Genomic DNA, 15098 nt, shown 5'->3' with positions numbered 1-15098 from the left:
AACAAGAACTTGACCAGAATGAACAAAGCCCAGTGAAAACTACTTCATAAAATGAAAATTGCATGTTTAGAGGATCTTTATTAGGTTATTTATTTGAAAAATACAAAATTGCTGTGTTGTCTTTTAAATTGTATATAGAAAGATCCTTTCACTGTAGCTCGTAGAGACATTAGTAGTTTCTTCTACACACCAGAGAGAGATGATAATCAATCAACAACTGTTCATATTTACATTGTTATAATATATTTTATGACTACACTGGAATGTGTCACCATAATGATTGCATGTTGTCAGTGTTTGTGTGTCATGTAACAATTCTTTATCAATTTCATATGGAAATACTCCAGTAATCCAGAACTAGACTAAGAAAGAATGATAAGAGTTGCTGCCCTGTCTCTGGTGATGTAGCCTAGCAGTTAAAGACCTGGAATAGCTGACGGATTATAGTACTTAGTTACTATACTTTATTATTTTGAGGAATTTGTACCTACTCATGTAGCCTAAAATGTTGTATTACAACTACGTCTCCAGGGGAAAACCTTGTACTTTGTACTCCCTACAGTCTCATTTAGACTTTCAATTTATTCCTTATCAAACAATAAGGAAGTCTATAATACCTGATAAAAAGCTATGTGTTGCATTTACATGCATCTCAATGGCAGGTGCTTGGCTTGTACATGACATCTAGAAATACACAAGCTTTCTTTGTTCAAATCAAAGTAGCAAATGGATTGCTGCAATTCACAGAAACAACTGGACTCCAGGCAGTGAAATGTGGATTTGCAGTTATTATTTGTTGAATTTTTGGGGTAAAATCATTCCCTATATATTGTATTGTTATATTATTGTATTGATAAATTATCACATAAATATTTTCCGTATTATATTCATGCATAATTGCAGGTTTTTAAATAAACACTGACAAAACTATACAAAATGTTTTAGGGCTGGACGATATGATGATATACACTGATCAGGCATAACATTATGAGCTCTTACATGTGAAGTGAATAACACTGATGATTTCTTCATCACCTTCATCATCTGTTAGTGGGTGGATATATTAGGCAGCAAGTTAACATTTTGTTCTCAAAGTTGATGTGTTATGCTGCGTTCACACCAGATGCGACTTGCACGAATAAATCGCGCTATTTGCGCGTAGTCGGACGCTTGAACATTTTGAGTTTACTCGCTTCATTCGCGCGTGAAAATCCCTTCACAACAAACGCAAATTCGCGTCATGAGAGGGGCTCTCCCGCTCCTTTATGTGTCCCAGACTCTCCCACTGCTTTCTGCACACTTCCTCTGAATAAACACAACTTGTCAGTGGGGAAATAATTGTAAATTACAGCAAATAAGCTCAACTGGTCGTCTTTAGTTGGCTTGTAGTCTTAATATGTATATATATATATAGCTCAAATTGAGTAAAGACCGTTTTTTACAACTTATCAGATTGTCCGACCTCCTCACTCACTTTCACTCACGATCCTTTTTATTTCTGTTGCTATAAATGTATGAAGATGTACAGCGACGATGATTTTGTCCTCCATTGTTGTTTCGAATTTCTGCCTCAGCTCGCTACGTCACGTCACTACTAGAGCAAGCTCCTGATTGGTTAATGTGGCGCGGAAATTCGCCAAAGTTCAGATTTTTCAACTTGCGCGATTCGCGCGAATCACGCATTAAGTGCGTCAAACGCCCGAATCGCTCAATTCGCGCCGCAGGATGTCAATTCGCGTCTTTGCATTGACTTAACATGTAAATCACTCGCGCATTCGCGTCCGGTGTGAACGCACCATTAGAAGTTGGAAAGAATGGGAAAGCGTAAAGGATTTGAGCGAGTTTGACAAGGGCCAAATTGTGATGGCTAGAAGACTGGGTCAGAGCATCTCCAAAACTGCAGCTCTTGTGGGGTGTTCCCGGTCTGCAGTGGTCAGTATCTATCAAAAGTGGTCCAAGGAAGGAACAGTGATGAACCGGAGACAGGGTCATGGGCGGCCGAGGCTCATTGATGCACGTGGGGAGTGAAGGCTGACCCGTGTGGTCCGATCCAACAGATGAGCTACTGTAGCTCAAATTGCTCAAGAAGTTAATGCTGGTTCTGATAGAAAGGTGTCAGAATACACAGAGCATCACAGTTTGGTGCGTATGGAGCTGCATAGCTGCAGACCAGTCAGGGTGAAAATGCTGACCCCTGTCCACCACCGAAAGAGCCAACAGTGGACATGTGAGCATCAGAACTGGACCACGGAGCAATGGAAGAAGGTGGCCTGGTCTGATGAATCATGTTTTCTTTTACATCATGTGGATGGTCAGGTGAATGTGCATCGCTTACCTGGGGAACACATGGCACCAGGATGCACTATGGGAAGAAGGCATGCCGGCGGAGGCAGTGTGATGCTTTGGGCAATGTTCTGCTGAGAAACCTTGGGTCCTGCCATCCATGTGGATTTTACTTTGACACGTACCACCTACCTAAGCACTGTTGCAGACCAAATACACCCTTTCATGGAAACGGTATTCCCTGGTGGCTGTGGCCTCTTTCAGCAGGATAATGCTCCTGCCACAAAGCAAAAATTGTTCAGGAATGGTTTGAGGAGCACAACAACAAGTTTGAGGTGTTGAGTTGGCCTCCAAATTCCCCAGATCTCAATCCAATCGAGCATCTGTGGGATGTGCTGAACAAACAAGTCCGATCCATGGAGGCTCCACCTCACAACTTACAGGACTTAAAGGATCTGCTGCTAACATCTTGGTGCAGATACCACAGCATACCTTCAGGGGTCTAGAGGAGTCCATGCCTCAACGGGTCAGGGCTGTTTTGGCAGCAAAAGGAGGACCAACACAATATTAGGAACGTGGTCATAATGTTATGCCTGATCAGTGTATATAACATTGATATAAGTGATCAACCGTATTTAGACCTATCTATATTATATTTATATAAAGCGTTCACAGGCAAATTTGCTTTATGCTTTATGTTTTTTCCTTGTGCCAAAATCAGGCACATGTAAATACAATAAAAACACAATTCCTGGCTGCATGGCAAAGTCCCAAGGATCACTGGACCTTTGGTAAGTCATAAGGAACACTATTGAGACTAACCTTTAGTTTAAACTGATAATTATTTGTTTTACTCACATTTTCACAGTTCCCCTTATTAAATCCAGTCATGCAACAGGCTCTTTTGCCACTCAGTCCGGCTGCGAGGGCATATTCTGGCAGGAAAGTGACATCAATGCATACCCTATATAATGCGGTCCATGGATTCTTGTTCGTGGAATGCACCACTTCCCGTATTTTGACAGTTAATCAACACAGGCAAATTGCAATCAAGGATGTTTTAAAAATCAAGTACTCAGATTTAATCAAGGAATCATGATAGCCCTACTTATCTTTTCAGTCATGGCATCCTCCCGTGGTCCAGCACTAAATGAGGAGCTCCAGTGCTCCATCTGTCTGGAAGTGTTCACTGATCCAGTCACCACTCCATGTGGACACAACTTCTGCAGAACCTGCCTGAGCAAGTGCTGGACAAACACTTGGTCCTGCTTCTGTCCGCTTTGTAAAGAAAAATTCAGCAGAAGACCTGATCTCAAGATTAATACAACACTCAGGGAGGTTGTGCAACACTTTCAGAAGAAACTCAATCTAGGAGAATCCAAAGGGTTCTGTGACTTCTGTGATGAAAGAAAGCAGAAAGCTGTGAAGTCCTGCCTGACGTGTCAAAGCTCTTACTGTGACTCTCATCTGGAGCCTCATCTCAGAGTCCCACGTCTAATGAAACACACACTGATCAACGCTGTGGAAAATCTGGAGGATTATATATGCCAGAAACACGAGAGACCTCTGGAGATGTTCTGCAGAGATGATCAGACGTGTATTTGTCTGTCCTGCTCTGAAGGAGAACACAGGACTCACAACACTGTTCCTATAGAGGAGGAGAGTCGAGAGAAGATGGTAAAAAGTTACAGACAAAACACTTTAAACACCCAATAATATGCATCTTTGAAATGCACAAAACTACAATTGGGTCTTTAAATGGTTTTCAAAATCAATATTCAAATAAGAGTTTGTCAGAAGATGGAAACATAAATTCAGTGATAAATGTGTTTTTCTCTGTATGTAGGATCAGCTGGTTCAGACACAGACAGATGTTCATCAGATGATCCAGGACAGAATGAAGAAGATTCAAGAGATCAAACACTCACTAGAACTAAGAAAAGTGAGTGGAAAAAACGATTACAGCACAACAGCAGTCTCAAAGTACAAACTGGTATTGGCCGAAGCACCAATAGTAACAACAGCAACATAGAAGGTTCACTAATTGTAGTCATAACAGGCAAATGGTCAGGGCAGACAGTAGACAAACAGAAACAATATACAGGTAAACAAGTCAGGTTCAAAATGCAGGTAGCAAGAGTCATAAATAATAATAATCTAAAAAGGGTCAAAACCAGGCAAGACAATGCTCAGAAATGTTAGCCTTGGCAAAACAAGACTTGGCACTGAGCCTAGCTGGCTCAGTGCTTAAATAGGCCATGAAATGGTGCACAGGTGTGTGCAATCAGTCCAGGTATGTGAGTTCTGGGATTTGTAGTCCAATTACTAATACTCCGGTGGCAGACAGGAGGATGTTCAGCGACAGCGTTCGTGACATTAATAAAGGTGTAAATACATAAATTAATTTGCTAATTGATCTCATTCATCAGAAGAACATGGAGAAAGAGAAATCATCCAGTGTTGAGATCTTTACTGATCTGATCTGCTGCTTTGAGAGATGTCAGTCTGAGCTGCTGAAGATGATGGAGGACCAGCAGAAAGAAGCAGAGAAACAGGCTGAAGATCTCATTAAAGAGCTGCAGCAGGAAATCACTGAGCTGAAGAAGAAAAACACTGAACTGGAGCAGCTCTCACACACTGATAATCATATCCACCTCATACAGGTCTGTAAACATCTCTCATCAGTCATCATGTACAATATTACAGGACAAACTCACTATTTCCCAAACCTGATGAGCTGCCTCTGTAAGCAAGAGAGCAAAAGAGAATTTGTGAAACATTTAATGAACTTTATAAAAAACAAATATTTAATATTTCTCTCTTCTTCTGTAGATGTACTCACCCCTGTACAGCCGTCGAAATGCCAAGAACTGGACTAAGATCCGGATTGACTCTGAAGTGAATGTGAACCCTCTATATAAAGCTTTGGCTCAACTGAAGAAAACTCATAAGACACTAAATCAAAAACTCAGTCAAACTGGTATGTGATTATAAAATACAGTGCATAAATATTTTGTCAGTTGTCAGTAATGAGAAATATTTTTAAAGAAAATTCTGGGACAAATCCAATTTAAGGATCTGTTATGTGCTGGTGATTACCACAGACAATTATTTAGTCTCAGTTTGTAGGATTGCTTAGAAAATATAACCATGCCATAATCATCAACTTAAAAACTCCATATTAGCATTAGACTGGAGTGATAAAAGTCCATGGTGGGGTAGACGGAGGTGGGATAGGCTGTGCCCCTTTATAGTCCAGACAGGGAGCACAGGAGATTCAGAGATGGCCTCAGTGGCTGTAACAGAGGAGTCAGGGACGGCCCTCCTGGTCAGCAGCAGATGACACCACCTATGTGGGAGCTGTAGCGTCAATAGCCGCGTTTCCACTGCCGGGCCAAAAGTGGGTGTGCTAGTGCGTGCCAGGGCCGGTCGTGTTTCGACTGTCACTTCCGGGGCTTGATCGTGCCTCTTCGGTGCTTCCTTGGTGCCAAAGGCACGGGTTTTTCGGCCCGCCGAAAACCTTGGTCCAAAGCAGGCCAGCTGGGGCTTGAGGCGCGGTTGAGGTGAAAGGCGGAGCTAATCGTAGTCAGGTGATGGTCTACACGCTGAAATGGGTTGGGTTGTGTGACTTTTGATCAAGGGAGGTGTGTTTAAGGGCTGTGGAGCTAGCGGACTGACAATGGAAACGCAACTTGATTTTGGCCTCGGTGCCTAAGGTCTGTGGCCATAGGCCCAGCCCGGCACGCTGTTAGCCCTGGCTCGCACTGGCCCGACAGTGGAAAAGCGGCTAATGTCACCTCTGGGGAGGTGTGTGTTGCCCAGACACACAAGATGGCAGTAGCTATTGTAGGAAGTACTGAAGCCAGGGGATGGACTTCCGTGCCCGCCGGACTTGGGTACTCCAGGCTAGGGAGCACAGAGACCATGGGACTTGGGATCACAGATATCACCAGACTTGAATGCAGAGAAACCAATGGTGAGAGCTGAGACCATCGAACATAGGTCCACTGATATAGGGCAGAGTTCTCTGATTTCTCTTGGCAGAGTTTTTAAATTTCTTCTGCTGGATCCATTGTGGGTCAGGTCTTCTATGACATAAGGGGAACTCAGAGATGAGGATGAAGAGACCAAGTACAAAGGAAGCACAATGGCTATACATACATATACACACCAATCAGGCATTACATTTTGATCACCTTCCTAATATTGTGTTGGTCCCACTTTTGCTGCCAAAACAGCCCTGACCCATCGAGGCATGGACTCCACTAGACCCCTGATGGTGTGCTGTGGTATCTGACACCAAGATGTTACATATTAAGTTGTGAGGTGGAGCCTCCATGGATCGGACTTGTTTGTTCAGCACATCCCACAGATGCTCGATTGGATTGAGATCTGGGGAATTTGGAGGCCAAGTCAACACCTCAAACTCGTTGTTGTGCTCCACAAACCATTCCTGAAACAGTTTTGCTTTGTGAGATCACCAGGGAATACCGTTTCCATGAAAGGGTGTACATGGTCTGCAACAATGCTTAGGTAGGTGGTACGTGTCAAAGTAACATCCACATGGATGGCAGGACCCAAGGTTTCCCAGTAGAACATTGCCCAAAGCATCACACTGCCTCTGCCAGCTTGCCTTCTTCCCATACTGCATCCTGGTGCCATGTGTTCCCCAGGTAAGCGATGCGTGTGAACACCTGGGGAACATCACGGCCCCTGTTAGTGGGTGGATATATTAGGCAGCAAGTGAAAATTTTGCCCTCAAATTTGATGCGTTAGAAGCAGGAAAAATGGGCAAGCGTAAGGATTTGAGCGAGTTTAACAAGGATGGCTAGACGATGGAAACAGTATATTTGAGGTGTAGACTTGGCCTCCAAAATCCCCAGATCTCAATCCAATGGAGCATCTGTGGGATGTGCTGAACAAACAAGTCCGATCCATGGAGGCTCCACCTCGCAACTTACAGGATTTAAAGGATCTGCTGCTAACATCTTGGTGTCAGATACTACAGCACACCTTCTGGGGTCTAGTGGAGTCCATGCCTCAATGGGTCAGGGCTGTTTTGGCAGCAAAAGCAGGACCAACACAATATTACATATACATACAAGGAATAATGAGGAAGCAACACCTGGGCACATAACAATATAAGTTTTCTACCTCACAAGGACAATTTAGACACTTTACAGCTCAAATAAATGCAAAGTTCTGGCATGAAACTCTAGATGTTGTAGGCTGATAGGTCTAACTCATTTGGTAGCGATTACATCATTATTTACATAGCACAGCTGATTTGTTGTTGTCACGTCAGCAGCCAATGAGCTGCAGCTCAACAATCCAACAAATACTGGTAGTGTTTGCTGTTAGCAGTCTGCAGCGCACTTTCAGAAACCCTTCGCCTTCCTCAGCTCCACCTGTATAGATCTGCTATGGGGGTTTCATTTATGTATGTTACATGTGCAGCTGCATGTCTTACATGCTCACAGCAATGTTTGTGAATGTATTGGCAGCAAGTCTTGGTACTTGCTCTGCAGCAGCGTAGTAGATATACATTTACACGCCAATCTATTACCATACCAATTTCCCAAGAGTTGTCATGACAGGACAGTTTAGTTACTGAATAATTAATATGCCCTTATACTTTTGTTATAAGTACATGTACTGTAAACACATTATGTTTTAGAAATGGATGGATGAGCCACATTTACATGCCACTGAATAGAGATAATCTCATTGTTAACCTGAAACTATTCCTACAAATAATTCATCATCTTATATTATCTGTGTCCACAGGGTTGAAGTGTGTACAGAAGTATGCAGGTACAGTGTGATTGACATAATTTTCTCAAATACACTTTGAATACTTTGTTAATCTGTATTATATATGTACTGCATGTACAGCGGTGCTCTGAAGTTGATTGATAATGTCTGATCTCTCTCAGTGGATGTGACTCTGGATCCTGATACAGCAAATCCATATCTTATCCTATCTGATGATGGAAAAGAAGTCAGTCATGGAGACATTGAGCAGGACATCCCAGAAAACCCAAAGAGATTTGATGTCTGTTTTTGTGTTCTGGCAAAGGAGGGATTTAGTTCAGGGAGATTTTACTATGAGGTGCAGGTGAAGGGAAAGACTGAGTGGGATTTAGGAGTGGCCAGAGAATCCATTAACAGGAAGGAGATAAACCAACTGACTCCAGCGAATGGATTCTGGACAGTGGCTCTGATTAACGAGAATGAATATTTAGTTTGTGACGATCCAGTGGTCTCTTTCCCTCACAGAAAGACACCTGAGAAGGTGGGAGTGTTTGTGGATTATGAGGAGGGTCTGGTCTCTTTTTATGACGTGGGCACCGGCTCTCATATCTACTCTTTCACTGATCAGACTTTCACTGAGAAACTCTATCCATATTTAAGCCCATGCCTTAATAATGAAGGTAAAAACTCAAAGCCACTGATCATCACACCTATCAGATAAAATGAACAAATAAATTCCCCAGATGTTAAACATTATACCTGGAAAATGTATCTATGCATGTGCTGCTAAGGATTAAAATATGTACAAAGCCAAAATGAATCTGCACACCAAATCAAAAAATTAGATTGATAATTCAAACTGACGAGGCTACAAATGTAAGACCCATGATCAAGTAGATTTTACTGAACAAATCAAATCCTGCAACCTTCAGGACCAACTCTACTCCAGCACAACTGGCTGTTTTCAAGTAAAGCCACAGTCACACTAGACTTTGAGCATGCAAAATTTCTATGGACACTGCAATGATCGTAGTATGACTTAACACTCTGTGGCATCTTTTTTAAAAGCATAATTCAACATATACACAATACATATTACACAAAATGTAAAAAAAAAATACAGTCTGCACCATTTTACTGCAAAGCTGCAATCCTGTAGATTTAAAGTTTGCGTTCTTTTAATTCAGCTAAGAGTAACGCCGTTATGCATCAGTCTTCTATTGGTCACACAACTTCACAGGGCAGAGTTCACCAAACTTGAACTCTGGAACACAATGAAATTCACATGAACTTGTGTTTCCTGTCTCACACATTGTGAGTGAAATGAAAAGTGTGACTGCCCCTTTATCTAACTGGGTTATGTTAACCATCCAAACCTAAGTAAAAACACTGAAACCATGGAAACTCATTTCTATAAATAATGCCATTTTTTACTTCATTTGTGGATTACAGCTTGACAGCTTGTAATGAGGCAATTTCTGAAGCCATTTCTTTTTTTTCACCAGCTGTTAACTTGAAATGAGATGTAAAATGTTGCAGTTCTTCAACTACAGTATCTGAATAAATACATATTAAATTCTGTAACTGATATCGCTTGTATTAAACTGCATGATAATAAATATGCAAATACAAACTGCAGAATAAACATCTCACATAAACATTTTGGACAGACAGGACATGACATTTACCCACCACAGTGTCCTCTAGAGGCTGAAAACAGTACAAACACAATCAATGGATGTAGAGTTTCTTTTTGTGATGAGCTTAATCCAAATATTACACCTTCACATGTTTCATCAGGTTGCAGTTCCTCACTCTAAGCATCACATGAGTTCAGAAGACTTGGAATATAGAGCATGAGTCAGAATGTAGTGCACTACTCTTATGATAATTTAGAGTTACATAATCTAACTGCAACTAAAATGCAACATCATGAAACATAAACATGTTTGGTCTGATTGACCCGTCCGGTGAGCGTGAGCATCAGAGCGCCCTGATCCACCAGATGATTCATGTACTCCTTACACTGCGTTCCAAATTATTATGTAATTGACATATCAGTAAGATTTCAGTACAATAAACATTCAGATTTTAGTTTTTCTAAGAAAATGTTTGTTTGTTTATTTATCCATGTCTTTTTAGATAACTGGTATCAATCTCAGACAAAATAATTTGCCAGATCTATGGAAACCCTACTTAGAGGTTGTTCCACATTATTAAGCAAGTCACAGTTCTCATGCAATATGGGGAGGAAGAAAGATCTTTCTGAAGATTAAAAGCATGAAATGGTGCAATGTTGTGCAAAAGGCATGAAAACAACTAATATTGTGTGAAAACTGAATGGAGATTATCAAATTATCATAAGATTTGTAAGTGATTTAGAGCACAGCAGAACTCGGTCAGATAAAGGCTTATTAATGAAAGTTCCTATCAAAAAAATGTATTGTATTAAAAGGGCAGCTATAAAAAAAGCCAGTGTTGAGCAGCAAACAGGTATTTGGAGCTGCTGGTGTCTCTGGAGTCTTGAGAACCTCACCATGCAGGCTGGCAGTCGTGCATAAAGATGCATTTTAGACACCACTAACCAAACTTAACAAAGAGAAACATTTACAGTGGGTGTAGAAATACATTTTCAAACAGATTTATTGCTGTGGTGTTTTTTGCAGCATGGGATAGTGCATAGTGCATTGTACAATAGTGCATTGTACTTTACACTATCCTCCTTTTTATACCATAGATGAAAATGGCCAGTTATGAACTCCACATATCTTGCAAAAATCATTTTAATACCCTCCATCTTACTTCCCAGTATTCCAGCCCAAATCATCACCCACCAGCTCCTTGCTGACGTCGCAGTCTTGTTCGAACATGGTGGCCATTCACCAACCATCCAGAAATCCATCCATTTAGACCATCCATTGTAGTACGGCATTAGTCAGTGAATAAAACCATTTAAAAATGAGTCTTCATGTATTTCTAAACCCACTGTAAATGTTTCTCTTTGTAAGGTTTGGTTTGGAGTGGCTGAAATGCATCTTTACGCACAACTGCCAGCCTGCATGGTGAGGTTCTCAAGACTCCAGAGGCACCAGGAGCTTCAAATACATGTTTGCTGCTCAACACTGGCTTTTTTATAGCTGCCCTTTTAATACAATACATTTTTTTGACAGGAACTTTCCCCAATAAGCCTTTATCTGACCGAGTTCTGCTGTGCTCTAAATCACTCACAAATCTTATGATAATTCGATAATCTCCATTCAGTTTCACACAATATTAGTGGTTTTCATGCCTTTTGCACAACATTGCACCATTTCATGCTTTTCATCTTCAGAAAGATCTTTCTTCCTCCCCATATTGCATGAGAACTGTGACTTGCTTAATAATGTGGAACAACCTCTAAGTAGGGTTTCCATAGATCTGGCAAATTATTTTGTCTGAGATTGATACCATTTATCTAAAAAGACATGGATAAATAAACGAACAAACATTTTCTTAGAAAAACTAAAATCTGAATGTTTATTGTACTGAAATCTTACTGATTTGTCTCTTGCATAATAATTTGGAACGCAGTGTAGTCCAGGGAATAGTCTTGGCTGCTGATTACACTTGTGTCTTCCTGGTGTTGATAATACAATAAGAGGCTCTACAAGTTACCAATATCTCAAAAAAATCCATCTGACCAAAACTCAAAACATTTGATGCCACTTGTGAAAACCACTACATAAATAAAACTATTCTCTATTCAGTAAATAAGCCTCTGACTCAAGGTTTTGCTTCTTTTTCATTGCTGGTGCTTTTGTGTACAATCAGCACACTGCACATTATGTATTAGCGGCTTTGATTAGAAGATGCAATAAATTACATTTTTAATGTGCCCTATAAGTGCTTTTACATTTTTCATCACCTTCCTAAGCTAAGAAAAAAAACATTCAATTTAATGCAACCCAGAAATAATTTTTGCACTGTTAAAATCGTCTCACACTGATGGCATTTATATGGTTTGTGATACCTTTCTGAATGAAAATATTTCCACGTTGGTGGCCCGTGAATAACTTTTCTTCAGTTATGAGATTGAGGTTTCTGATGCTGATGTTTATTCTCCATTTCATTCAGCTTTTCACTTTCTTCTTCCATGTCCATCAAGTCTAAAAATGAACATAGGAAACTGTGAAAAGTAATTCTATTGTGACAAATGTAAATCAAAAAGAAATGAAAGGGAACCCCACATTTTTGCAGAAAACATAAAACTGAAGTATCTGTTTTTACATGTTTCAGGTCAATAAAAGACCATGGTGGGACTGACGGAGGTGGGATAGGCCGTGCTCCTTTATAGTCCAGACAGGGAGCACAGGGGATTCAGAGATGGCCTCAGTGGCTGTAACAGAGGAGCCAGGGACAGCCCTCCTGGTCTTGACGGGGAACTCGGGAGCAGATGACTCCACCTATGGGAGAGCTGTAGCGGTCAATGTTTGGAGGTGTGTATGGCCCAGACACACAAGATGGCAGTAACTATTGTAGGAAGTACTGAAGCCAGGGGATGGACAATTGTGACCACCAGACTTGGGACCTCCAGGCTAGGGAGCACAGAGACCACAGGACTTGTCAGTTAAAATGAACAAATAAATTCCCCCCATATATGAAACATTACACCTGGAAAAGTTATCTATACATGTGCTGTTTTTGAAGGATTAAATTATGTACAAAGCCAAAATGAATCTGCACACCAAATCAAAAAATTAGATTGATAATTCAAAGTAACGAGGCTACAAATTGTCTCGGGTTATGACTGTAATCTTGGTTCCCTGAGAAGGGAATGAGATTCTGCCTCAAAGACAACACTTTGGGGAACGCCTCCAGCATGACAGGGTAACAAGTCCAATCTTGAATAAGTGTTGTGTCATGAGGTCACATGTGACAGCGTACACAGAAGCTACAAAGGGGAGTCGGCACTGAACAGTGTTAGCTTCTGATAGGTCGAAGCAAGTCGTTCTCAGGCACTAAGGAGGTGTGGCAAAGGGACACAGCATCTCATTCCCTTCTCAGGGAGCCTATCCACCTCTGTCATAACCCGAGACATTCCCTTTCGAGAGAAGTCATGCTGCGTTGAAGACGACACTTTAGAGAAGAAAATACCCACTGCACCACAATGACTAGTGCCTGTCCTGGTGTGAAACTTGTCAGGCACGGATCAGGATGAGAGGACTTGAGAACCTGGTGTTGAGTGCAGATCCAAGCTATAATATCTTATGAAAGTATGTGGGGAGATCCAGCCAGCGGCATCACAGACCTCTTGAAGGGAAACCCCTGATAGCTGGGCTTTAGATGCTACCACTCCTCTAGTTGAGTGGGCTCTTATCAGGAGAGGCAAGGGCTAACTGCACACATCATACACTGAAGAAACAGCCTCCACAATCCACCTGCTAGCTGTCTGTTTAGAGGCAGGGGAACCCTTCTTAAGTGACCCAAAACACGAATAGCTGGTCAGAATTCCTCCAACCCGATGATCTCCATACATAGGCCTCTAGGGCCCGGATAGGGCATAATAGGTGTAGCCTCTCATGATCAGCTGACATGTGGTGCAGGATGAAGAGCCTGCAAGATGATAGACTACACTACTTTCGATGGCCCCTTGGGCACATATCCCGGCCTAGGGTGGAGAATAGCCTTTACCCTCCCAGGAGCAAACTCAAGGCAAGAGGGATCAACAGATAGCGCCTGCAGGTCCCCAACACTTTTGAGGGATGTAATAGCTAGCAGGAAAGTCATTCTGAAAGTGAGAAACTTCTCAGACACCTCATCAGTGGGTTCGAATGGTGCCAGGGATAACCTCTCAAGAACCACTGCCAGGTCCTAAAGAGGAACCATGGCTTGGATGACAGGAAGGAAACAAACAATCAATTGGTGTCTCCCCAAAGGGCCACCACTTATAGGTGTGTGGAAGGCAGCTATGACCACCACATAGACCTTAAGTGTGGATGGGGAAAGACGACTTGAGAAACGACCCTGGGGGAACTCCAGCACTGAAGCCACTGGGTAGTTAAGTGGGTCCGACTGCCGTTCTCTGCACCATAAAGCGAACACATTCCACTTTAAGGCATAAAGTTTCCTTGTGGAGGGAGCTCTATAATTTAAAATGGTCTCAACAACCTCGCTTGAAAAAATGAAACAAAAGAAATATTCACAGATTTTAGCTCAATGAACCAACAGATTCTACTCAGTGGAGCAATAATAAGTATGCTGTATGCAGTGCATGAGCGCACGGGAGGGGGACGAAAAGGAGACCCTTTTCACAGACTGATGACGCGTTTTAACGGTTTAGCGTTTTATCCGTTTTTCTTGGGTTCAGTACAAATGTCAGATTTGTCCTATGAAAAACATTTATCCTTGTAAGGATGGCATGTGTGTTCAAAGCATTTTTTGCTTTGGGGTTCTTAGACTTTAGCCCTACATATTTATGTGAGCTTACTCTAGTGCTGCCACAGGTTAACACCTGTTTCTGTGATAGCAGGCTGTGACTGGCCTCTGTCTATGAACGTGGTGTTTTATTGTACTCCCCGGTTAGGGTTTGTGTTTCACTGAGTGCATCACCTGTTGGATTGCACACTCAGGGTGAGTGTAGAGAGTCCTATTCTGGTTAGAATAGTATATTCTCGACTTCCCCCCAGTCGATCATGACCACAGCAGCTGTTTTTAGATTGTTGGCTCTTTATTATAGCCTCTCTTTAATACAGCTTGTTTTGGGGCGCTGTTGGTTTACGATCACTAGTTTGCTCATGCTTTTTAGCACTGCCTCAGGCTTATGCTCACGTTATTTGAGGTGTTAGGCCTTATAGGCCTTCCTTAGACCGTGATAGCATATTTATATGTACATTGCCTGTTGGAATGTGTAGGCTTAAGCTCAGGTTGTGTAGCGAGTTCCCCACAGTTATCGTGTAGGGTCTAGAACTGGTCCCCTTTGAGCATTGGCCCTGTTATGACCACAGGCTGGCGCCACATGGTGCTTAAAAGTAGTAGGCCTTACCAGGCCTCCTTTGTAGCCTCTGTGTTGACCCAGCTAGGTT

General features: G+C 41.9%; 1 protein-coding gene across 1 annotated transcript; it reads left to right on the top strand.

The window, feature by feature from the left end:
• Window positions 1–3217: 3217 nt before the first annotated feature.
• LOC125260337 (E3 ubiquitin-protein ligase TRIM39-like) lies at window positions 3218–9114 on the top strand. Its single transcript, XM_048178678.1, has 6 exons — window positions 3218–3960; window positions 4130–4225; window positions 4713–4946; window positions 5116–5263; window positions 8071–8097; window positions 8220–9114. Exons 1-6 carry the CDS (start codon window positions 3379–3381, stop codon window positions 8756–8758), a joined length of 1626 nt encoding a protein of 541 aa, XP_048034635.1. The 5' UTR covers window positions 3218–3378; the 3' UTR covers window positions 8759–9114.
• The last annotated feature ends 5984 nt before the right edge of the window (window positions 9115–15098 follow it).

Source organism: Megalobrama amblycephala, linkage group LG24 (genome assembly GCF_018812025.1).
Source record: "Megalobrama amblycephala isolate DHTTF-2021 linkage group LG24, ASM1881202v1, whole genome shotgun sequence".
Taxonomy (NCBI): Eukaryota; Metazoa; Chordata; class Actinopteri; order Cypriniformes; family Xenocyprididae; genus Megalobrama; species Megalobrama amblycephala.
The sequence above is the reverse complement of the archived record's forward strand: the minus strand, read 5'-3'. Positions and strand labels throughout refer to the sequence as shown.

Excerpts from the sequence above, each read along its gene's own strand:
- LOC125260337 (XM_048178678.1), top strand. The coding sequence starts at position 3,379 with ATGATAGCCCTACTTATCTTTTCAGTCATGGCATCCTCCCGTGGTCCA. Across the intron at positions 3,961-4,129 it reads AGGAGAGTCGAGAGAAGATG|GATCAGCTGGTTCAGACACA; the intron begins GTAAAAAGTTAC and ends CTCTGTATGTAG. Across the intron at positions 4,226-4,712 it reads ACTCACTAGAACTAAGAAAA|AAGAACATGGAGAAAGAGAA; the intron begins GTGAGTGGAAAA and ends CTCATTCATCAG.